The 25,291-nt window shown below is 39.6% G+C and overlaps 1 protein-coding gene across 1 annotated transcript in view; it reads left to right on the plus strand.

Annotated features, from left to right (window-relative positions):
- The window catches only part of CASTOR2 (cytosolic arginine sensor for mTORC1 subunit 2), a 144,774-nt gene extending 130,396 nt beyond the window's left edge, over positions 1–14,378 (plus strand). The window contains exons 6-9 of the mRNA XM_066576732.1: positions 500–610; positions 1,763–1,845; positions 4,622–4,716; positions 14,029–14,378. Of these exons, the coding sequence (XP_066432829.1) occupies positions 500–610; positions 1,763–1,845; positions 4,622–4,716; positions 14,029–14,094 (355 nt within the window). The 3' untranslated portion in view covers positions 14,095–14,378. The remainder of the gene's footprint in view (positions 1–499; positions 611–1,762; positions 1,846–4,621; positions 4,717–14,028) is intronic.
- Positions 14,379–25,291: the final 10,913 nt, after the last annotated feature.

The raw sequence follows: 25,291 nt of genomic DNA on the forward strand, positions 1-25,291 counted from the left end.
GTTTGAAGTATAATGAGCGCCACTTGTAGATGGACTGAAGAACACAGCTGTATGTTTATCCATACACTAAACTATTCCTATTAGACATTGGAATACAGAACAGTTTAGACTATTGCCTTCTCATATTTATTGGGTTATTGCCGAGATCCCAAACGTTTTCTTTACTGTATATTGAAAGGAAAACTGTTTACAAAAAAGATATCTTGCGTCGTATGGCTCTAACCCCCATATTACAGTGGATGGGTGCAGACAACTTTTAACTAATGTATATGGGGGCCCGTAAGTTGACAAACCACTTTAAAGCTCTTTATTGTGGCAAGGGGCTAATCAAATAGAATCAATGAATACAAAGCTATATCATTCCATTTATTAGATAAGCTTTAGGCATGATAGAGTGAAATATATGATTGCAGGGTTTAGGAACTATGTTATATCCACATGCCTTGTATAATTCATGATGGATTATCTTTTATTATGTTACTGCCTGTTTGTTCTGCAGAGTAAAAGATTCGGTGGTGGGCAGTGAGGAATCTGGTCATATCCGCTTCTTCTCCTTCTCTCTCATTGAGGGCTACATTTCCTTGGTAATGGATGTACAAACACAGCAGAGGTGAGCAGGTATAAAAGGAATCTGCCACCAGGTTTCCAATGCCATGTCAGAGGGTAGCATAAACTAATGATAGAGACCCGAATACCACATGCTGGGTCACTTTATTTCTTGCTATACATTTCATGAAATCACTAATTCTCTGCCGCAGCGTGATCCAAGCAAGGTAGTCCACTCATTAGTTCAGGCTCCGCTGCCCACCTGCCTCATGAGAGGTGAGTCCTTGCTACTCATGAGAGGTGAGCAGTGATTTTATTAAAAGTGCAGCAAGAAATAAAGTAAGTCACTCAGCGTTGGAATCGGAGGGTCGGTAACTAGTTTGTGCTGCCGTCAGATAGGGCAGTATAAACCTGGTGATGTATTCCTGTAAGCCATATATATATTGCACATTCACTCCTAGATACATCACATATGACTTCATATATCATTTGTAATGGCAGTGGTCTGTCATGAATCACTTGATAGTTTGTAAATACTCATAATGCCAACGTTAAAGGACTGCTACAGTGTTGTCTGTATCCAGGACTCCTGCCAGAAGTTGCAATGTGACAATGGGAAGCAAATCTAGCAATAATGTTGCTAAGTAAGTGCACAGTGCTGATGCGTCATTGTCTTTCACAGTTGAATGGTTGCCCTAACAAGGGGACACCCCAGTCTACCAGTTATGTCTTATTGTCACATTTCAATTTTAGGCATGGGTCTTGAACACTAGCAACTCTGGCAGCGGCTTTTAAGCAAAACTTTTTGAAAGTTATACTAATCTGAAGAACATATTTTAAGGGTACATGCACACCTAGAGTATTGCCTGTGGATGTTGTAACAATACCAGAAAAGTAGATGAGATTTTTCAAATCTTATTTACACACTGCAGATATTTGTGAGCTGTAAATTCACCTGTGGTTCAGATTTTGAAAATTAGCAGTGTATGAATCATCAGTGTGGATTTCCCCCTTTGCAGTACATAGGTGAAATCCACAAGTTGTGGATCTGCATCGAAATCCACATGTGTTAAATGTAGAGTTTGACCTGAATTTAAGTCACTCATTTAGGTGGGGCCAACACAGGGCGGAATTTCTCCGCAGGTTATCCTAACCTATTCTTTTATCAGTTTTACTTTGGATATTTGCATTGACATAGTGCCTTGTGTCTTTCTAGGTTTCCTAATAATTTGCTGTTTACAAGTGCGTCGGGCGAGCTTTGGAAGATGGTTCGTATAGGCGGACAACCTCTAGGTTTTGGTATGTCCTATAAATGTATCAGTAAATATTGTTATGCAGTAGTTGGTGATAAGAAGAGCCATGTCTAAGAGGAGTCATAGGCAATGTTATGTGCTGAAACAACACATCGGGAAGGATCAGGTTGATACAAATAAAAATCAGACAGACAACATTTTTACAGACGCATTGGGAAACCATAGTGAATGATAAAGATTATAAGAGATCCATGTTATGGCTCAGATACTGATCTGAACTGAATACCGGCATTTACTGTGAGCTGTAAAATTACAATAAGTACAGTTAGAATAATCTCTCTACTACTAAAAGCCTAAAAAAAATCTCTTAAACACATCTTTTTTTTTTAATGGACGCTGGAAAAAAAGTGTCTTGTTTTTTTGGACTGTCCGGGAATGTCTGGACAGTTGGCTATCCTTATCGAACCATGAGGAAATGTGCTGTCAAATGTTCTACAGTTGTCTGATGAAGAGGTCGGTCTACCTTGAAACGCATTACCTGCTGGTTCTAAATAAAGTGTTGCTCCTTTGATCCATACTATTGGTTTCACCCCTTTTTAAATAACCACCTGCTGCCAGGTCACACCAGAGTCTTAGTTACTTTTTACAACCTTTTCACTTCAGTGCTTCCCACTGATCAGCCTACTAGGCCACCAGCACTTATATGCATATCTCATAAGGACTTTCTTAAAAGCACTGCACAGCTGTGCTCTACTTGTGGTCCACAGTTCTTCCCCTTGACTCGTGTTCTGCCTAGTTTTTACCTTCCCGTACTCATAGAAGATCAAGTTTAACCTGAAGCAACAGTTTGACTTTCCCATTATGGTTTAGTATGCCTTGCGCTTCCTTTCCCTGCGTAGATAATGCAGCATGGACTGTCCATGGTGTGCACTGTGTACTAAATCTAGAACTGTATTCATAGGCTTTGCTCTTTCTCTATGATGTGCAAATAAGAGCTGTACAGCCGGACTTCATATTGAATACAGAAAGTTTGGGACAGAGCAGGCATTCTCAATTTAGTGCATAGTATAGATACTGGCTGCTCAGCGCCATTGTATCAGAGAGCACATCAAATGCGGCTAGGGGAAAAAAATAGGGTAAGACTTATTTTATACTAATTTTTACATTTAATGATGGGTATACTTTATATCAGGAGTGCACAGCCATTTCTAGTCCAAGGGCCATATTGACTTATTGAACCACTCCCAAAGGCTGCAATTTTAAATGGAATTTATGACACACCAAAAGTATAGGCCATAAATGTCTGATAGATGCAGGTTTCACTTGCAGTACTCTCATCCGTCAGAAGACTGGGGGTCTCTTTCTTGCCCATTACGCACTTCAGAAAGGAGTCATCTATGCGTGCATGTGGCTGTATTCATTGAAGATTATGGGTGTTGTGGTAATAGCTTAGCATTTCCCAACTCTCATTAACTGCAGTGAAGAGAGCCTCATGCATAGCCAGCCATTCCTAACTCGTATACTCTCTCTGGAGGGCCAGATAGGAGTCAAGAGACCCCATTCTCCTGTTATATGAGCGACGTAGAGATGGCTACCATTACGTACTTACTAGAGATGAGCGAGCACCAAAATGCTCGGGTGCTCGTTACTCGAATCGAACTTTCAGTGATGCTCGAGAGTTCATTTCGAGGAACGAACCCCATTGAAGTCAATGGGCGACTAGAGCATTTTTGTTTATCACCGATGCTCGCTAAGGTTTTCATTTGTGAAAACCTAGGAAATTCAAGAAAGTGATGGGAACGACACAGAAACGGATAGGGCAGGCGAGGGGCTACATGTTGGGCTGCATCTCAAGTTCCCAGGTCCCACTATTAAGCCACAATAGTAGCAAGAGTGAGATCCCCCCCCCCCTTCCCCGCACTGTCAGCATAAAGATCGTTCTCCTCTGCCACAGCTGTAACAGTTGTGGCAGAGAAGAACGATGTTAGCCCATTGAATTCAATGGAGCCGGCAATACAGTCGGCTCCATTGAAAGCAATGCGCTGCGGGCGATCGCGGGATGAATTGTCGGGAAGGGCTTAAATATATAAGCCCTTCCCTGCAATTCATCCAGAAATGTGTAAAAATAAAAAAATAAATATATACTCACCTGGTCCCGGCAGACGGAGTTCAGCGCGGCCGGCGGCAGTCCTCCTGAACTGCTCTGAACAGCTGTGAGTAGTATTCAGCAGCCGGGGATTTAAAATCCCCACCTGCTGAATGAGCTGCCTCTGATTGGTCACAGCCTGACCACTCAGAGGCAGATCTCACTCACACACCCATTCATGAATTTATGAATGGGTGAGTGACTGCTGCCTCTCATTGGCTCAGCGGGATCAATCAGATTTTTCCCTGAGCTGAGCCAATGAGAGGCAGCAGTCACTCACCCATTCATAAATTCACGAATGGGTGTGTGAGTGAGATCTGCCTCTGATCGGTCAGGCTGTGACCAATTAGAGGCAGCTCATTCAGCAGGCGGGGATTTTAAATCCCCGGCTGCTGAATACTACTCACAGCTGTTCAGAGCAGTTCAGGAGGACTGCCGCCGGCCGCGCTTATGTTCGCTCATTTCTAGTACTTACCTGATGCACAGACTACATGTGGAAAGCCACACACAGACATTCATTTCTGTGTCCAAATGGTTGGAAGCTACACAGAATAAAATTGCAGGTTGTACACTACTGCTTCATAGTGTGCTCTCATAAAAAGATAGCAATTTCTTTACATGTATTATCCAAACACTCAACAGTTCTTAACATTGAATGCCTATTTTCTTGTTTCAGATGAATGCGGGATTGTTGCCCAAATCTCAGAACCTTTAGCTGCTGCTGACATCCCAGCATATTATATCAGTACCTTTAAGTTCGATCATGCACTGGTAGGTGTTTTTTTTTTATCCACTGGAATATATGTTTGAAATTTTGAGAAATAATACCATATATGTTTAGTGATCCAATTAAATAGATTACAGCAATATTTCACAGTTTGAGTAAGGGGCAAGATTTTCTGGTTTTAAAGAAGTTCTCTCCTGAAGACAGACACCTTTCAGATCGAAGTTGTCCCTGCGAGCAGCTGAGTGCTGCAGTTCAGGTTTCAGAAGTTCCCAGTGACCAGCTGTTATCATTAAGAGAAGCTGCGGTCAGCCATTCGGCTAAATGGATGTCCATGTAACAACATGTGAACTGCTCAAGTTCACCAGAGCAGGAATCACAGGTTGGCTGTAACTCTCCACTTTAGCTAATAGAGGGCGGAACCCCAATATGTCATCCAGCCCTGCAGAGTACATGGCAAGAGGTTGTATTTGTCAGAAAGCAACTTTAAGTACTTTGTATAATGTTTGTAGTATTTTATAGTGCTAAACATTATGTAAGCTCTGAACAAAGACAAACCTATTAAGTTCTGCTTTGTATACTAACCTTTAACATGACTAGTTTTAGCATCAGTGATACATACTATACCATACTATACTAGTTCAGTGACCTAGATACAGGATAACAGAAGATAAGCTGTAATACCATGTTTCCCGAAAATAAGACCCTATATTATATCAATCTTTGCCTGAAAAGAGGCACAGGGTCTTATTTTCTGGTGATGTCTTATCACACATACCTAGCAGGGATGTCTGGGTCCCTCCCGCTGGTCTCCGGAGTTCCGGCATGCTTGCTTGCAGTCATCAACCGCCAACAGAAGATCGCTTGCTGGTAACTGGGTTCATAAACCCCACCTTCAGCAGGCGATGGCTCTGATTGGTTCTAGAGTGCCATGGCTGAGCCAATCAATGCAACGCTTGAAGAACCAATCACAGTTATCACATTGGTGCATCGAGCACTACATTGATTGGCTCAGCCGTGGTGCTCCAGAACCAATCAGAGCTATCGCCTGCTGGAGGTGGGGTTTCAGAGACCAGGGAAAAGGACCCGACAGTGCCTGCTAGGTAATGTATTGCTTTTTTAAAATGTAGTGCAGCTAGGGCTTATTTTCAGGGTTGGGCCTATATTTCAAGCCCTGCCAAAAATCTGCATAGTTCTTATTTTTAGGGAAACCATGGTATCATCCAGCCAACCAAGTGGTTTATCTGTCTTCTCCGATCTGGCCAAAAAGTCCATGTGCACAAAAACATAGCTGTTAGGATATGTACATTTGTAGTGATAATTACTCAATGTAAATACATATAATATTAAATGTCACCTTAGAGAGTTCCTGGACTTTCACCTCGGAGCACTCAAAGTAAAAAAAAAAAAAAAAAACAACATCCAAAAAGTGTTTAAAACACACAGTAGATGTGGCACAAAGCATTTAGGGCAGGTTTCTTGCATAATTTGCTTATATAGTGCTATATGTGGCCATCTTCAGCTGCCGGAAGGAGTTTAAAACGGTTAACTGAGCAAGAGCACTCCGAAGTGAACATGCAGGTACTCTTTATATTTCCTATATCATTATTTGTCAGGTAAGTAGTTATTGTTGGACTTTTCCTATAGAATTACTTTGTTATCAAATTTTTGTGAACATCCTTATATATATGACAACTGTAAACTTGTAAATTACACTCATGCAAGGATATTTGCAATGACCTATTTATCCTTATTATACAAGTATATAGACTTCACAAACATTAACGGGACAGTCAACATGTTCGATGCTATAATGCCACAAAACATTAAACTGACATTTAACACATCATGTAATTGAAAATGTCAAATTATTTAGCATAATCGTGGTATGTACTGCAGTGAATGTCAAGTTACAGCTTGCTACATCTGTACATGATTTCTCCTGAAAAATCTACTTTAACCTTTACATCTATTTTCTGAATGTAATACATGGTTTTCATTTACAAAGTTTATAGTATTATAGGATGACTTACTCGCATAAGTATAACTCCACAATGACATGTGAAAGCTAATTGGCTCCATTTGGATACTGCACTTTACCAATTAGTCTGGTTCGTTACCTCCAGATCTACAATCATGAAGCACATGATGAAATGGCATTTACAGTTCAGGTGCCTGGCAAAGCTTTTGTGTTCTGGGAGGAGAATTCGCAAAGATTTTCTACACCTTATTCATTGTGCTCAAATTCTAAATGATTTCCTAATGCGGTCTGACACCTGATAATTGTACTCCCAATTATGTCATTAAAAATGTTGTGGCAATACGTATTATATGCTGGAATAGCTTCATGAAGGGCATCTGCTGTGATTCTGTAGAAAGCACAAGCTGCCCAATGTAGGTAGGTGATAAAGGGAATTGCTTGTGTTTGTAGAGGCGTCATTTATTTACATGCACATATGCTCATTCAGGGGCATAGAGGGACTGGTGCATGTTCCCCCAGATGTTGGGTGTAAGGAGGCACCACAATTCTTTTTCTTACTCCCAAGGAGTTAGACAGTGCAGATTTCAGGCCCTTTTACACGCAAAACTTAAGGGCCATTTTACCATTAAAATGGCCGCACAACTGAACGAACTGTCAACATTTTCGCATAAAATTACACTTACAGATATAGCTTTTAATCCTCTCTATTTCCCTCATTAGCTTAAAGGTCCTTGTACACGCAATGATTATCGCTCAAAATTTGTTCAGACGGATGAAAGTGAGTGATAATTGTTACATGTAAACACGGGAAGTCGTGCACTAATCCTTCAATTGTCGTTCAGCACTGGTTTTTAGCCCGCATAAAAACACTGGCTGGGCAGTTCAAAAGACTTTCTTAACAGTGTACTGATTGTGTTTGTTTGTTGAAAAAGGCTGCAGGACTAGCCGAAATGCGTGCAGCTCCTTTGATGTTTGTCTATATGATGTCTCTTCTTTGAAATAAAGAAGATTTTAGATGTTTAAGACCTTTTTTCTTCGTTTATATAATGAGTACACTGTTTATATAATGAATACACAGGAGGAGATCAATGGAATTTGCTGGACAGATGTTTGCTCATAACGATCGCATAAACACACGCTCAGCTGAGCAATCAACTTGTGGAGGAAAGTGCAGGTGATTAAAGCCATTAGGACGTGTAATTTTATTCGAAAATTTTGACAGTTCATTCAGTCTTGCAATTGTTTAAGCAATAATCATAGCATGTAAAAGGGCCTTAAGTAAACTCAGTAGCTGCTGTTTGCTCAGCTGGGCGTGTGTTTATGCGAGGGATTATGTGGCTAACAGATTCTATTTTCTTCTCCTGCCATGGGTAAATAATGTACTCATTGTGTATGCGACGCAAACAAAAGCCATCACGCAGCAGCTCGAAAAATTGAGCAAATTCCATTTTAAAAAAAAGTCTTTCAAGTGGCAGAACGATGTTTTTTATGTCGGCTAAAAACCTGCAGCTAACGACAAGTGAATGAATAGTGCATGACTACCCACATTTACACTTAACGATTAGCGCTCGATCTAATCCGTTTGAGCAAATTTTGAGCAATAATTGTTGCATATAAAAGGGCCTTAAGTTTAGAAAACCAATTAATTCGCTTAGTTTATGCCAAAAATTGTTCTACACGTTTGGCGCAATTAGCTATAATTTGGCACAACTTTTAGCGCAACTTAAGCCATGCGCCCTTGAACAAGTCAGAAAAACTGTCCAAGGTATCTAAAAACACACAATAAATGTGACACAAAGCCTGTAAGACAGTTTTCTTGTTTAATTTGCACCACAAAACTGTTGTATTTTAAACCGTAAATAAACCCCACAGACTCTATACAGATGTCAGATGTTGTTCTGGTGTTCAAGTCTGGTGTTCAGACTTGAACACCAGACTCCAGCACTAAACTCTGAGCCACCACACTTCTTTCTGTTTCTTGTTCTCCTACTCTGAAGAAGGAAAAAGAACATACAGACTCGATACAGAGGTTGTTCTGGGTCATATTTGAAACTAGAACCCCAGCGCCTCAAGGCAACACCGCTAACCACTATGCTTCCTCTATTTTCTTCCTTCTCCAGAGCAGGAGAACAAGAAACACAGAGAGACCATACAAACTCTATTCAGATGTTGTCCTTGGTCAGATTTAACCTAAGACTCCAGCGCTACACAAAATAATATCTACATGAAGTTTTTCAAAGTCCGTGCTGATGATCTTGGTTAAATTTAAACCTAGGACTCCAGCACTGCAAGGCAGCAGTGCTAACCACTGAGCCACATCCATTGTAGAAGGACCGCCACCCCAATCACTGTTGTTTCAGGGTTTTTAGTGTTCAGTACTTGTTTTAGGGGTTATGAACTTCTGGTTTGGTTTAAACTACTTTATACAGAACTAATTTGTTTGATGAAACCCCCTGCAGCGAACTTTTCAAAAGTTTGCTCATCTCTAGTCAGCAGATTTAGTCTGTTGGTAGCTTTGGGATCTTTTAAGAATGGACAGACCAATTGCCCATACTAGCATCAATCGACAGTGTAAGAAGTTGATCAATCTTCGTTTAAAAGGATCTCACTCAGAACGAGGAAAATCCAAACAAAAGGCAGCATGTGCAATCCTTTACTACATGCAATAATTCATGTGAAGATTGTGACGATTCATTTCCATGTATGTCAGCAGCATATCTCCCGTTTACACGAGGGGGGGGGGGGGGGTACTGCCAATGGAACTTAAAAGATTAGCCAACAAAGGATTTTGCTAGTTAGTAAACTGATGGTGGGAATATTTATACATGACAATGGTCAAGAATGGCCTTCGGACGAATGTTCATTAAGCCTATCAATGGCCTGTAAAATGGCCTTTATTCTGATACATGTCTGACATATTAATACTATTTTGCACACTATGGGTAGCAGGATATTGAACATTTCTGATCAGGGAAGGTGAAGAATATGTGAGAGTCTAAACTCTTGAAACAGTTATTGAAAATCGATTGTGTGAGGTGTCTTGAGTCTCATCACGGTCAGACATATAGACTGCTCAGTGGCACAAGGGACCAGAGGAAGGAGGGGTCCACATACTTTTGGTGATTAAATAGAAATCATTGCAAGTTCTACTTGTAGCGAAACCAACAGGTACATGTCCTGTGAATTATCTATGTTCCTTACTGGGCACCCAGATCAATAAGCAGCACTTGTTTTAAGTACAGTGTGTCACCCCTTTGAATTTGTATTTATGAACCTTGCACATTGTGTGTACATCAGTCTTCTCCGCTGTTACATTTTAACTGCTACATCTTTTCTAGACTAGTATATTTTGTTTTATTGAAATAGAACAAACCTATAAACTGGTGCTTTCTTTCTTTCACGAATATGTCAATACACCAAGCCTTTAACAGTCTTTAGTTATTTCCAATGTCATGAAAATCCATGGACGGACTAATTGGAGTCCAAATTACGGATTGCTGAGAATTGTAAAAGCAAGACGTGTCGTTTTATATGGGGCCTAGAGTCTTCACAATGAGTCTTTATCAGATTTAAATGCTATTTTAAGCACATTTACCCCGCTAGCCATAGAGCTTTATTTTCTTGAGAAGTACAGTACTCCTTCAAGGTATTGATTTGTTCCAGAATGGCCATTTTAAGCTGAAATCGTTGTAACTGGAGACCATTACTCAATAGATAGATAGTGATTGGTTCTCCACTTTCCACCCCCTCCGAATGTCATTCAATTTGAAAAATAAAGATTAAAGAAAAATGGGTAAATAGATCCTGATGAAGCAAAACCTTACATATAAAAGTCAGAAATAGCTGTTGAAGAACTTTCTATGTATACACTGTGCACTGCTCTCACCTGATATCCAAAGGAGCAGCTCATTCTTTCACAGGTAAAGGAAGTACAGAACATATAGTACCATACTGTATTGTAGAGAAGCACTATTAGGTCTCATGTCCATGGCACGCGCAGATTCCGTGTGGGCATTCCGGCACAGAATCCAGCACTGCCCGCCGCCAGTGAGCCCTGCTTACCTGCATTCCCCGGCAGCGGCATCCACACAGATCCCTCCACTTCCAGGTTCGCTGTACTGTGCATAGTCCTCACGACTCACCGTCGGACATATGCAGTACAGTTTTTTTGATTTATAAAAAAAAATCTCCTGCTTTCCCGCAGACCCGCATCACCACCTCAGTATTAGCTGCTGGTGTGCCGTGGATCAGACGGCTTCGATTGACTTCAATGGAAGCCGTCCACGCGGGATTCATAGAAAAATGGAGCATGCTGCGAAAGATCCGCAAATCAAATCCTCATGTTTTACTCCATTTGCGGACGCCCATGCATCTCTATGGGCAGCTTGGTTTGCGGATCTCCTGCACAGGTGTGGACATTGGGCCTTAGACAGCCAGTCTGTGCATGCACTTGAGCAATACAGAGGTTTTACCAGTGAAATGCCTATTTTGATTGGCTAGATAGTATGCGGATTATGGCTTTAATTTCCATTGTGCCAGGAAAGACCATTGTAACTTTAAAATATTGTAAGTTGAGGGACTACTGTAGTCTTCAGCTGGCCTCAGCATATTTTTTCAAAAAATCTTCTAGGCTCCTTTTTTTCCCTAATTTTTCAACATACACATATAATTGCAATCCAGTCAAGGGAATTCAATTGGGAAATGATTAATCTGTAGAGATGAGTGAGCACCCAAATGCTCGGGTCCGCGTTATTCGAGTCGAGCTTTTCGTAAAATTGGAGAGCTCTACTCGAGTAACGAACCCCATTGACTACAATGGGAGACTCGAGCATTTTTGTATGCGGGACGTGGGGTGCCGAGCTTTTTTAAAAATTATTTTCTTGGTTCGTTATCTCCCTCTCTTCCTCTCCCCTTCCTGCCAGACAAAAAGTTTGCCAATGACGTGTGCTGCGGCAGGGAGGGGCCAAAACAGGCACGAGAAACGAGCATCATCGAGTACGCTAATACTCGAACGAGCATCAAGCTCAGCAAATTATGTTCGCTCAACTCTATTAATCAGGGTAAAAAAAAACATTCAGAGACAATTCAATTGAGTTGTGTTTCTTCATATTAGGTCTTTGAGGGAAAGAACAAAAAAAAATTTTTTTGTTAGACATACTGGGCATTTGGTTTAGGATTACATTATAAATTTTATATATTTTTTCAAGTATATATTTAATGTGTTTTTAAGAATAAAGTCTTATTGTCTCTCCAGTGTCTAGGAGACAACCCTGTTAATGTCTGACCTCTTCCCTCTGCGGTTATTTTTGGCCTTTCTGACCAGGACACATTTCTCAAATCTGATATGTGTCACTTTAAGTGGTAATAGCTTTGAAATGCCTTTACTATTCTGATTCTGAGATTATTTTTTTTTCCGTTACACATTGTAATTTGTTAGTGATAAACTTTGGTTGATATCTTTTGCGTTTTGTTTAGAAGAAAAAATCCTAAATTTGAAGAAAATTTTTAAAAAATTAACAATTTTCAAACTTTGAATTTTTCTTCTTGTAAGACAGATAAACATATCACGCACAATTGCTAATAAATAACATTTAAAAGTGTCCCTTTATTTACTTTGGACGTCGTAAAGCGTAGAAAGCATAGTAGCAGTTTTTTCTAATTTTGATGAAAATATCTCAAATCTAAATTTTAAGTGACCAATTCTGTTCTGAAGTGAATTTGAAATGACTACATATTAGAAACCCACATAACTCACCCCAATTTTAAAAGTGCACCCCTCAAAGTTTTCAAAACACGATTTACAAATTCTGTTTCAGTGTTTCACAGGAACACAAGCGAAGTGGAAGATCATTTTGAAAATTTTATTTTTCTTGCAGATTTTCAGTCTTAATAATTTTTTTTCTGTAAAACAACAGAAGTTAGTAGATAAAAAGTTTAAAAAAAAAATTCCCATGTGGTCCTAGTATGTAACATGACTCAAGCACAGGCCTCAGAAATCAAGGAGCACCTTGTGGATATCGGGGCCTCCCTTTTATTGGGCCAATTTTTCATTGCCATATTCACAGAACTGTAATTTTTGTATTTTTCCATCACAACGCTGTATGAGGGCTTGTTTTTTTGCGAGATAAGATGAGGCATAGGCAGCGGCATCTAAAGGGTTAAATTGCCGGATCAGTGCTAAGCTCTATCCCAGCGATTGCAGCAGGAGAGTGGTTGTAAGTTACAGCCATGATTCCACTCCGATTACTGGATGCTTAGCTTCTGAGCCCCCTGATAATCAGTGCTGTACATGTGTGGCACAATGCGAGCACTACTGTCCTGCTGTGCCATACATGATTTGGGGAGTGTCATAAGGGGTTAATCTGAGACTATGACTCCTTCAGTCCCTGGCATTTCACCACTGTCCACTAAAAATTGTGGCTGCGTGCATCTTGTGGACTACATAGGCACATGCACAGCATGAGAGGACTAGTCCTATCATTTGGTGTGCATGCTTTTCAGGAGGACAGTGGGGGAATGCCAAAGAGGGTAAATATAAGAGTTACATCCCTGGATTCAGCATTTCAGCTTCTATGAACCCATAACTTTAGTTTATGGGGCTCATAGGCGTTGACTGATTCCCTTTGAAGAGCCTTGAGAATTTGGTTTTCAGCCAAACTAGTACACGTAGTTCAGCCAACCAGAACCCTACTCTGTACTGACAAGGAGCAGCAACTACAAAGCATTGCTTTCTACAGAGAAGTGTCATTTTTTTAAAGGGTCAAACACTGACTTACAAGGTAACCAACTTTAGGAGACACTAGAGAGAGAGTTTTTTTTCCTATCTGGGCAAGAGCTGTTTGCATACTTTCTGCTAGATAGCATTGCCCTATAGACTTCTTACGAGTTGGATCTCCACAATCTGTACTATCCAAGAAGCAATAAAACTGCCAAAAGGTATTGAAATATGATACAGAATTTGTGTAAATGTCAAAAATTAAAAGGGTCTTCAAAACAATGAAAAAGGAGAAGAGACAGGAAGTGTTGTGCACAGTAGTGGATGGTGTAGAACAGCCAAACTATGCTTGCCATTGCACTGCAACATGTCAGTAACCCTAGGCAGTCTTATGTAGATAGTTTAAAAAAATTAAGCTTTCCGCACAACCTTACTGTCTACAAAACAGTACATTGGTGACTTCATTGTTGTTATTGTGGAAAACATTTGATAATGGACTAAATGCGTAGTACTCCTTGTGTATTCCACCAAAGTTGTTTGCATAGAAGCTTGCTGATCTCGTCTGCAGTGCTAATGAAAAGCTATTGATTATTTTATTTGTTCTTATTTACTGGCATGTTATAACAGCTGTTTTGTTCTTCATATTCTGTTTGATCTTTGCAGGTACCTGAAGAAAACATCAATGGCGTGATTAATGCTCTTCAAGTCAGCCAAGCAGAAAAGCATTAGAAGTCTTCTGGCTGGTGGCTAGCTTCTTTTTATTATCTGTGCAGTATTTTGAAACAAGCTGAATTTCTAGAGGTGCCATGAAGGAAGAGAGACATTGAAATGGAGATGAACATGAAAATCTCCAGCAAGTTTTTGTTTTCTTTTATTCACCTATGGTTTCTCTTATGGTAGTTTCCAAAGTGATCTGTAATGTTCCTGCTAACTTGGTATGGAAAAAAAAGGAAAACCAGAAAAAAAAAAGAGTAAAAAAGTTTTAAAAAAAATAAAAAAATCATTGCACAGTTGCAATTAGTTATTACCAAGATGCAGTTGAAGCCTTGGCTGTAGACATATGATCTGCACCTTATAGAGGAGTGTGAAAATTTTCATTTGGAAGCATCTATGTGGAAAGTTTTTCAAGCTTCAAAATGAATGAACATCACAAAATGGTAAAGAGTATTGCACTGTATTCATCTACTCTTCTTCACACGTCTCTCATAAAGATTGTAATACCACAACTAGAACTACATATTGAATAGTTTTGACCTTTTTATCCTTGCCAGTTCCTGAGAGCAATAGATTTGCAGGCTACTCCTGCTTGGGACACGGAATGAAGCTTACTGGGTGGAACCAATGATCTCCATCAACTGATCTCACTGCAGTTTCCATGTAGAGATGAAAGAGGGAGTGTTGGCAGCTTTGTATAGTTCTCTGCACCTTGACTCTGCTTTGACCCCCTTTTATTTCTGTGCATGGTGAACTGTATTATTGTTGTGTTTTTGTTTTAATAGTGACTCTTCTAGCCAAGAAAAGCTTTTTGGAGATTTTTAATTGGTGAGCCATGCCTACCCAATCGGGCAAACATCATCATTTCTTTGGCCTTGCTTTCAAAGTCACCTGAAAGGCAAAAAAGTGCTTCGTTGCAAACAAAAATGTCATTTTGACATATCAGGAGAGCTAATGTTTCATACCCTGATTTCATTTAATTAATGCGTGAAGAAAAGCTAAAATCTGCTGCATGTCCAGAGTGGATCTTCACTCTGTAGAGTTTGGTTCTTCGTCCTAAATTTCACTGTTACACTACAGATTATAGACTAAACCTTGAAATACTGTTAGTTTTATCTTATGTGAATTTCTACATGTAAGCTCTTACAACATATAGAAGATTGACTTGTGATTGAATGCTAACTTGTGGTAAAGCCTAGGTTTCTTCTGACATATTATGGTAAATCAAATTTAAGTTTTTAAGCTTTTTTTCTACTTATGTTTTTTAAACTTTTTTGTCTGTCAATCCTAACCTCTCACCGCTGAGGGTAGACTTTTTTTTTACATTTTTCAAATAATTGTAGCCTCTGAACTTGTCACTAACCACCTACAATAACTGACTGACCAGTATAGGTTCAACCACAGAATGGCTTCCTTGGTTGGGTGGGAGACTATGGTTAACTATAGATCTATTTACACAATCTACAACAATGACATTGATCATAAATTTGTACTCCACCTCTAAAAATATTAGAAATATCACATATTTGTAGCATTACTTGTTTTGCCAGCATTTATCATAAATGCTTATCACCAATTAAGGATGAGCAAATTGGGTCAAAGTTAAATGTGATAAACTTGATTCTTACTGTAAAATTTCACAATACATTCAACTACAATGTATCAATATCACTACATTGTTACTGCTCTTGGGAATCTTAGCCAGATGAAAGTCACTAGACTGCACTAATTTCCCTTTCATAGCTTTTTCAATATTATATAGGGGTTTTTTTTTAATTGGAAGACACTAATAATGTTAATAATGTTCACAGATCACAATGACTTAATGCAAATGAAATATAAATCTTCCTAGTGGACATATCCTGGCAAGCACCTTCTTGTTAGCTAGAGGCTTCAATTTGTCTTAAACCTTTACATAGACCATATCCAGCCAATAATAATCCATTTCAACTTATTTTTTAAAAAGTGTGATTTGGAACTTAATCATGTTATAGGTCACAAATTCTTCATATCTAAGAATAGATATACTTCCCTTACATTCTCACTATAAACACTCATGAAAAGGCACCTTTACATGACCAGTCATGCCACAGTTTTGCACCTGTAGGGTATTCTACCAGAGCATAGAGACACTCCATAATAAAAGTAAATCTAAACAAAAGATATTGTAAAGTTATCTTCTCTTCACATCTGCATTGTGGTTTCCATCAAAAATGAAAACCGCAATGCCATGATGGATACCAACTGAACCCAACATACTCGAATCTGCAACAGAGCCTTTGACAAAGATGTGAACCGATCTTAAATGAACTTTTCACATTATTTACTTAGGTGCAGAAATGGGCTTGACTGGAAAGTTATTATGAATGTAATGTTATAACTGTTTAAGTTTCAAAGTTACTAAGTTTATAAGTGATAATGAGCAGAAGAGAAGAGCCTACAGGTTTTTTTTAATTCTTCAAGAAACTCTTCACAAATTAAGTACCTGAAGCCATAGAGTAATCCATTTGGCAGTACACACATATTCGCCTAAACACTAGAGATGAGCGAGCATACTCGTTAAGGCGATTTACTCAAGAGAGCATCGCCTTTTTCGAGTACCTGCTGGCTCATCCCTGAAGATTCGGGGGGGGGCGGAGGGGAGCGGGGTGGAGAGTGAGAGAGATCCCTCTCTCCCTCCTGGTCCCCTTCGCAACCCCCCGCTCACCCCGCGGCCCCCCCCCCCCCCCCCCCCGAATCTTTAGGGACGAGCCAGCAGGTACTCAAAAAAGGCGATGCTCTCTCGAGTAAATTGTTTTAACGAGTATGCTCGCTCATCTCTACTAAACACTCATACACATAGCATGGCTATGTGGATAGAGCCTGTATAACAACACACACTCCCATGTGCTATGATATGGTGTCTATGTACAACACCATAATAGGGAGTTATGCTCCCATAGCAGCAGCATGCCCCTGGTTATTCTACCCTAGAAAATGTGTATGAGGCCTTAACATAACTGATGTAATGTTTTAATGATCCTTAAGTTACAATGCATTTATAGTATCTTTTTTTTATATCAAGGACGTTTTAGGTGAGGGTGTATAATCAGAATTCATTAGTAAACCTTACATATACTTTTATCAGAGAGATCTGCAAAAACATTCTGATTGGCTATTAGAAAATTGGCCAACTTTAAACTTGGTCGTATGATGAGCATTTTACCATTATAGATGGAATTCTTGTACATTGAGCATAGTGTTCCTCTTCTCACCTATGTATTGTATAGAGCTAAAGCCGCTTTTGGAAAAGTGCCTTCAGCACAAGGAGAACTGGAATTGGCAAAAACAGAAAGATCTGTTGGTTGCTTCTGTTAACCCTTTCTGCAGCAATATATGTTTCTGCAACAGTGCACATATCCTAATATTGCACTTTTTAATTTAAGTGTTTGCTCAAACTTGGAACTCCATTTAACAGCTGTAAAGGGGAGAGTAGACTAAAACTTTTTTTTTAATCCTATATTCTGTCCAAGATCAATGTCCAAGTATTTTTTTAGTACTATTAATGCACAGAAGGGGATATTTCCAAAACTTGGTGCAAAGGTAAAGCAGTGGGGTTGTCCTACACAACCAAGTGTTTTTCTAGAGCCACAAGGCACTATTTTTGAAAAGTTTTAATCTACTAGTACAAAATCTTAATCTGTAGTGTAGAATGCCAGCAAGGATACTACTGATAGGGTTGTACAGAGGATGGCATGGGTGCTGTACAAAACATGTATTTGTTTAAAAGCTGTAGACACCTTTGACATGCAAAAAATGATTTAGCCATATATTCGTTATCTTGAGTTAAAATTTAGGGATCAAATGAACAAAAACAATTCAGCGCAAAGGTGTCCATAACCTTTAAAACTGCAGCTTGTGACTTCAATACCATGTAGTCAACCTGCATTAGACTATAATGATGTGTACAGGGGACATCAGTGTCACCCATCAAGTCTTAGTTTAAAAACAATTGGGCTAAAGAGTTTTCAAACATTTTTGTAGAACTTAAGATAAATCCTTGTTTAAATTGTCCCTACATATTTATTTGTTAGTTTTATACAAAATACTTTTTAGTTGTCCCATATTGGTTTAATATACCTTCAATAGACTTTCTATATTTAGGAAGTTGCAATAACCTCGTAAAGCTGAACATATTTGATTTCATATGATCTGATGATGGAAGAGCACAATTTTCATCACACAAGAGACTTTCACTAAACGACGAACCAAGAACATTAGAGCCAGTCTCCCACAGTCTTGGAATCTCCAAATAGTTGTTTACTTATTATAACATACCTCAAGGTGTATGAATTAGTTACTGTCCAAGTTATCTTGGTTTTAAGGTTAGGAGGTCTTTTGAAACAGGTTCTCCAACAGCTGTATTTTTAAGTTCCCCAAGTAGCAGTATTAAAGTGTGTTGACACCATTCTATTCGGTTAAATCAGTGAATATCACTCAAGTTCTTTGAGTTTTGTGGTATTTTTGAGAATCTAGTTTGTTTACTTTAATCTAGTGACTTCACTTAGGATGCCCCCTGTAGCCAGTGAATTCACTTACCGGAATTGGCCCATATATTGACTTGCCTTCATTTTATTTAGGTGACCGCTAAACAAATGGATTGGAGCAGTGTCTATGGAAGAGCTGTTGGAAAGTGTTAATCCAGTTCTCCAATGAGCATAGTTAGCTGAGTGCATGCCTTGATATAATTTCTATATAGCCAGCATATTCTGTTCCATAAGATGACATTCTCAGCATTACATCTTGGCTTATTTTCTTGCTCTGCCAAAGACTTGTGTAAGGTATGGCGAGGAATTCTTTGGGTATATGTGCACCAGCAAGTAGTTTTTTTCTCTTGTAGTGTTGCTGTCTTGAAGGACCATGAAAAAAAGAATTACTTGAATTTGACAGCAACCATTCTGAGCCTTAATGGAATGAAAACATTGATAGCTTTTATTTTTGTAAGCATTGCACTCAGGCCATTTGTTGATTCAGAATGTGTGATGTGTGTTTCTTCCCTAAAGGTGATGCCTTTTTTATTCCATGTTATTAAACTTGAGAGATAGGCCATCAAGTCTTAAGAGCTCTCCCCATCCCACCAGCAGTACTAGAATTAATGGTCTAAGTGATGTGTCTCCAAGCAATATCTATCATTCAAAACTCCAGGCCAATTTTGAAGATTTCATTTCCAGTTTGTACAAAGTTTTCAAAATTTGCTACATTGTTTCACAATTATCATAAAAGGAAAACCTCACCCAAAGATGCTAAATTCTACATTTCGTGAAGTCTGCAGGGATTAGTGACCCACATTTTATGTTACCAGAGCTCCTTATGGTTCTTCATAATATGATGGTTCTCCTTGTCTATTGAAAGGAACAAGGTTGTCGTAAGAGTGGAGTCATCTGTACCTGACGATTTTGGTGGGCCCAGACAGCCATCTTATCTCTGTGGTTGTGGCTCTCTCCTAACAGATTATGTCGGGGGATAAAAGGATTGGGCATGTTGAATTTCCACATGCCTGATCCTTTCTCACTGGAGGCAAGCCACCAACAAAGCTGTTTGGCAGCGGCATGTTCTACTCTACCCGTTGAGAATAGATATGCACTCGGCCGAACCAAGTATGTATGTGTATAGGGGAGTCAGAAGGAATAACTTTTTGGTCAAATGTAGTTGTTGAAAGTGTATGGCCACCTGTTAGTTAATGAAACATTATAAGCTTTTGAAGGTACACTTGTGTCTTCATGACTCCTACAATAACAATCCACAGAATAATTTGCAATTTTTGGCAAAGTTTTCCTTAAAGACTCTAAAGAATATAGGGCTGTACATTTTGGATGTGGATCGTTCTTTTATAAATGTATAATGTTCACTTTGATCTATACCCCGGAGTAAAGTGACTTGTATTAGAGTGGGTTGCTTATCCACGCTACTGCAATCAGAAACCCATTAAGTGACTTATTTGGGTTTTAATAATTTGAAATGACAAATCAGTTTACAGTTTCTGCTTATTTTAGCCTTCTTGCAGCTGTTTATTATTTGCATAAAGCATGAATGTTCTTCCAGGATTTCCTAGATGGCCACATCATAACCAGAAGGCAAGAAGAGTAAGCGCAGGAAATCTCCCATCTCCTACACCCCTTTACTAAATGCAAATGGTATTTTACCTACAACTAGATTGAGTGGTGTAAAGGGTCACTTTTTAAAGGGGTCTTCTGAAGTGTTTAAAAAAAATGAATGCACATAATTTTTTTTCAATATTTTTAAACCATTTACACACTAAGTTATTTTTACTTCTCCATTCCCCCTGCTGAACCACACTGCGCTATTCTCACCATCCATCTTGGTTTACATTGGCTACAGCGTTGATACTCCGTATACACACATAAATTGCTACTGCAGATCACTGGCCTCAGTGGTATACAGCTGGAGACTTGTGATTGGCTGCAAGTGTTCTCATACGTGTATGCAGACACATCACTGCTGTAGTTTGTCAAAAAAAGACCGGAGTTGAGGGCAGTGGCAGTTCCACTGGATCAGCTGGTGAATGTAGTGGGAAGTATAACTTAGTTTTTTATTTTAACCTATTCTCTACCCTCTGGAGTTTACCGAGTTATACAAAAGCTATACAGAGGGAAAGGTTTAAAATCGAGCACCAAACAATAAAATAATAAAAACCAGCACTACGGTTTGTCTTTTGGGCAGCTTGAGCCCTTACTCATTTTGGAGCTTTTACTTTGGAATTGGAGCTGCAAATTGGATTTCCATTTTATACTGTTAACTCCGTAAACTGTTTCATTAAAATCTGTCATTGATATTTCCAATAGGATGCATGCACATGGACGTGTTTTCTGTCTGTTTTTCGAGCCGAAAAATTGCAGCATGTCCTATTCTTGTCCGATTTTCGAGCGAGGATACCACATGTCAATAAGGAAGATGGAGCAATACCTCTGCAGCACCACATATTAGAAGGCAGCATTCCTGCAAGTCAATGTTAGACTTTTTATACAAGCCTTGTAACAATCACTGGGAATTGAAAGCCAAGCCAGAATCCATACAGACAGTTGTTTCGGGGTGTTTGCCCCTCATCGGTGTGCAGTAGATTTCTGGCTTGTCTAGCGAGAGGCCTGTGACATGGGTAAATAAGGGAAATGGAACAATACCTCTGTAGCACCACCTATTGGAAGGCATTTCAATGTGAGTAGTGCCCGAGAATTTCAGGCACAACTTTTTTCTCACCCATATGTGCATGTACCCTTAGAAGAAAGAAAACAAATCTCAATCTGAGAGCTGAAGTAATGTAGCAAGTATGACACTTAGATGAGGTGAAAAAGTGTTTTGGGGGGATGAATTTCGTAAAGAAAAATCTTGCGATATTGAATGCATGGTGATGGTTTTTACACTCCTGAAATTTAATTTACATGTGACTTGTTCGAGCTGGACAGCACTGAACACTACACAATGTCCATCTTACCTAAGCAAGAAACAATGGAGTTCATGTATACAAGTAGTGTATAGTAAGCACTGGTGGTCCCCTTAATCCGCTCTGCGTTTTATAAATGATAACTCGCATGTGAAATTATATATGCAGTAGTGGGATAAAACTAAGGAGTTTTTTTTAACATTCTTCAGAGGATCCCTTTTCATGCCTGTTTACTAAAGATTTCTGTAAGACGTATGACTGTGCATTTACTACTGCTGATCCGGTTCATTAAAAATTTGAATGTTCATTTCTTTTTCTTTTTTTTAATTATGCTGCATATCACGATTTAAAGAAAATAAAATTTAAAAAATCCATATAGAGGCAAAAATATTCCCTGGTAACCAATACAAGTATAGTTGCATTTAATTTGCCCACAGCTGTAATGAAAGATCTCCAGTAATAAGGATTTTAAAAAATCATTAGCATTGTCCAAAAATGACAATTGCTAGCAGCCATGATAACTCCTTATTGGTGTTTTCAACCAGCTCCAGGCTTCTGACTATCTTATCTGTTTCTTTACATATCTGTCCAGGTCTGAAGAGATTTCAAGGAGGTAAATGTCCTCCAGCACAGGTTGGAAGGATGAGTGGAAACAACTGTGGAAGTGCCCCTTAAATCTCCTTCAATATCAACCTTCCTTGTCTAGATTTGATATATGTACAGATATGTAAAGTAATTTAAAGCAGTACAGGGATTCATCATGAGTATTATGCAGCAGAGGATGACTTGGCTAATGACAATGGTCCTCTTGTATGACAATCCTCTAATGTACTATTTAATTTGGTACTATTTTATTTGCCATAATATGGACTTTTATAAGGAGCCTCTAATCTTATATCTACATTCTCTGCATTGCAACGCAGGAAAACATGTTTACCTACAGTAACTATGGGGGGATTTGTTGCAGCTTTGTTCATTTCCCATTTCTAACCTATTTAGACATCCCTTGACTATCAGTGAAGATGTGTTGGAAATGGAAGAATTCGACATTCTTTCAGTTACATCATGTTGTGTCTCTGTTACTTTGTCTTAACTGCACATTTCTCCTGTAACCCCCGTAGTAATTATTGAGTAAATTGGAGATGAATAGAGAGAACTTACTCTGGTGTGAACCATATTGTCTGAAGAGGGAATTTAACTATAGTACCGAACCCCTCTGAGTGCAGTATTAAGTAGTGACAGACACACTCGTTTCAGGAATATGTCATTAATGAATATACAGAAGTACTTTGTTCAGTCGTTGCAGTGTAGTATCCGTACCCATCCTCCTCTGATTGACAGTTTACTTCCTAATACTGAGCGTAGGGGAAAAGTTGTCAATCAGTGGTGTGGGGCTGGGGCAGCCTGTGTCTCACGAATGTGTCAGACGACTCCATCGCTGTGCTGCTATTTGCACTGCAATGATTACACTGTTTGTTCTCAAAAAGTAAAAAATCTTCTGACCAAAGTGAAACGTGGCGAAAATTGTGTCTGTCGCTATTTTATGCTGCCCTTTAAAACTGCCTGATGGGTTCCCTCGAAGCAATAAATATTGCAAATTCTTCTGTATTCAAGTGGACAGGTGACCTGTACATCGTAAGGGTTGCTCTGTTGACTAACCAATATTGACATGAAGAAATTCTGGCAATGGATTCTCATTATTATTTGGCTTGGCTACCTTATCTCTGTGTAATGATTCTGTTCTCTCTTAGGGCTTGTTCCTAAAACAAGGCACCACTCTTCTCCATGTGCTTTCTCTGGTATTGCGGCTCAACCCCATTTGGGTCTAAATATTTTCACACTCCAATTGAAATTGTTAACTTTTAAAAACATTACTTTGGTGTTAATTTGCACAAGGCACAAGTCATCCAAAGAAAAGAAGTATTACTTTTATAATAAAAAAGCAAATCTTTTCTCATTACTTGCTCATTCTCCTTAGTATTGGTGCCTTTCTCATACTTCTATTTTGAAATTGTGTTTTTATTGATAATTATACCCTTGGACTAGTCTCATTGTGTAGGATTTGTGAATGAATAGATAAAAGCAAATTATTTTACTTTTATGCTTGAACGACCATGTTTCTGTGTGCTGCGTTTTTATTTGTCATGTTACATCTACTACACAAGCACATGGTTATTATAAGATGTGGACACGGACACTATTCAAGTTGTAGTGTCATGGGATCAGAACATTGGAGCAAAATGCTTTCTTGTCACATAAAAATGGATCTATGTTTTATGTAGAAGTGACACTTGCTGATTCAAACTTGTCAAAAGTTTAAGTTAAGGTACCTTTACACAAGCTGATAGTCACCCGAATAATCAATCGAATGAACGATTTCGGGCAACTTTGGTCCGTGTAAACATGGCCCGACAGAGGACTGATTGAGAAGTTGCTCAGTTGTTGCTAATTGTTCCCTTTCAGCTCATTGAAAAGGAAAAACAACTGCTTAGTGGCTTCTTGCTCAGTGATAGGCCCCCTGCACATGTCCGTATTTGCATTGCAGAATTCGGGGCTGGCATCCGCCCCCCGGGTTCTGCAGCAAATACCTTCCATAGCAGGCAATAGAAAAGTGCTTTTACTTGCCCACGAGCGGAAATCAATTGCGATTTATCTGCTTGTGGTGGGGAAAAAAATCGTAGCATGCTCTATTTTTGTGTGGGCTACGCACGTACAGCTTCCATTGAAGTCAATGGAAGCCGTCTGTCCCACGATCCTTCCGCAATCATCATTGCAGAAAGGTCACGGGACCTGTGTCAGCAATGGTGCAGGTAAATATGTACTGCACATGTGAGACGGACAGCACAGAAGAAAAGAAGGACAGGGGTCACCGACTAGGCACAGGGTCGGATTCTGGTGCGGGATCCTGCATCTGGAATCTGACCCGGTCATGTGCAGGCAGCCTAAGTAGGAGCCACTCAATGCGTGAGCAACTCCTGTTTACTGTAAAGGGAGGCGGCTGGCCGGAACTATCCCCGGGCACTCCATCTCATTCACTCAAATGACTATCGCTGCTGTGTAAAACACATGAGTGATAGTCGCTGGTACAGCTGTTGACACTCGTACGGTGTAAAGGTACTTTTGGATGCACTTATCTCACATATAGGAAGAAAATGAAGCAAATGTCAGCTTTGGAAAATTGCATTAAAAAGATAGTTTGAAAGATTGCTGCTAGAGATGAGCGAGCACCAAAATGCTCGGGTGCTCGTTACTCGAGACGAACTTTTCGCGATGCTCGAGGGTTCGTTTCGAGTAACGAACCCCATTGAAGTCAATAGGCGACCCGAGCATTTTTGTATATCGCCAATGCTCGCTAAGGTTTTCGTTTGTAAAAATCTGAGCAATTCAAGAAAGTGATGGGAACGACACAGCAACGGCTAGGGCAGGCGAGGGGCTACATGTTGGGCTGCATCTCAAGTTCCCAGGTCCCACTATTAAGCCACAATAGCGGCAAGAGTGGGGCCCCCCCTTCCCAACAACTTTTACTTCTGAAAAGCCCTCATTAGCAATGCATACCTTAGCTAAGCACCACACTACCTCCAACAAAGCACAATCACTGCCTGCATGACATTCCGCTGCCACTTCTCCTGGGTTACATGCTGCCCAACCCCCCCCCCCCCACGACCCAGTGTCCACAGCGCACACCAAACTGTCCCTGCCCAGCCTTCAGCTGCCCTCATGCCACGCCACCCTCATGTCTATTTATAAGTGCGTCTGCCAGAGGAAAAGCAGGCA

The sequence above is a fragment of the Eleutherodactylus coqui genome, chromosome 1 (assembly GCF_035609145.1).
Source record: "Eleutherodactylus coqui strain aEleCoq1 chromosome 1, aEleCoq1.hap1, whole genome shotgun sequence".
NCBI lineage: Eukaryota > Metazoa > Chordata > Amphibia > Anura > Eleutherodactylidae > Eleutherodactylus > Eleutherodactylus coqui.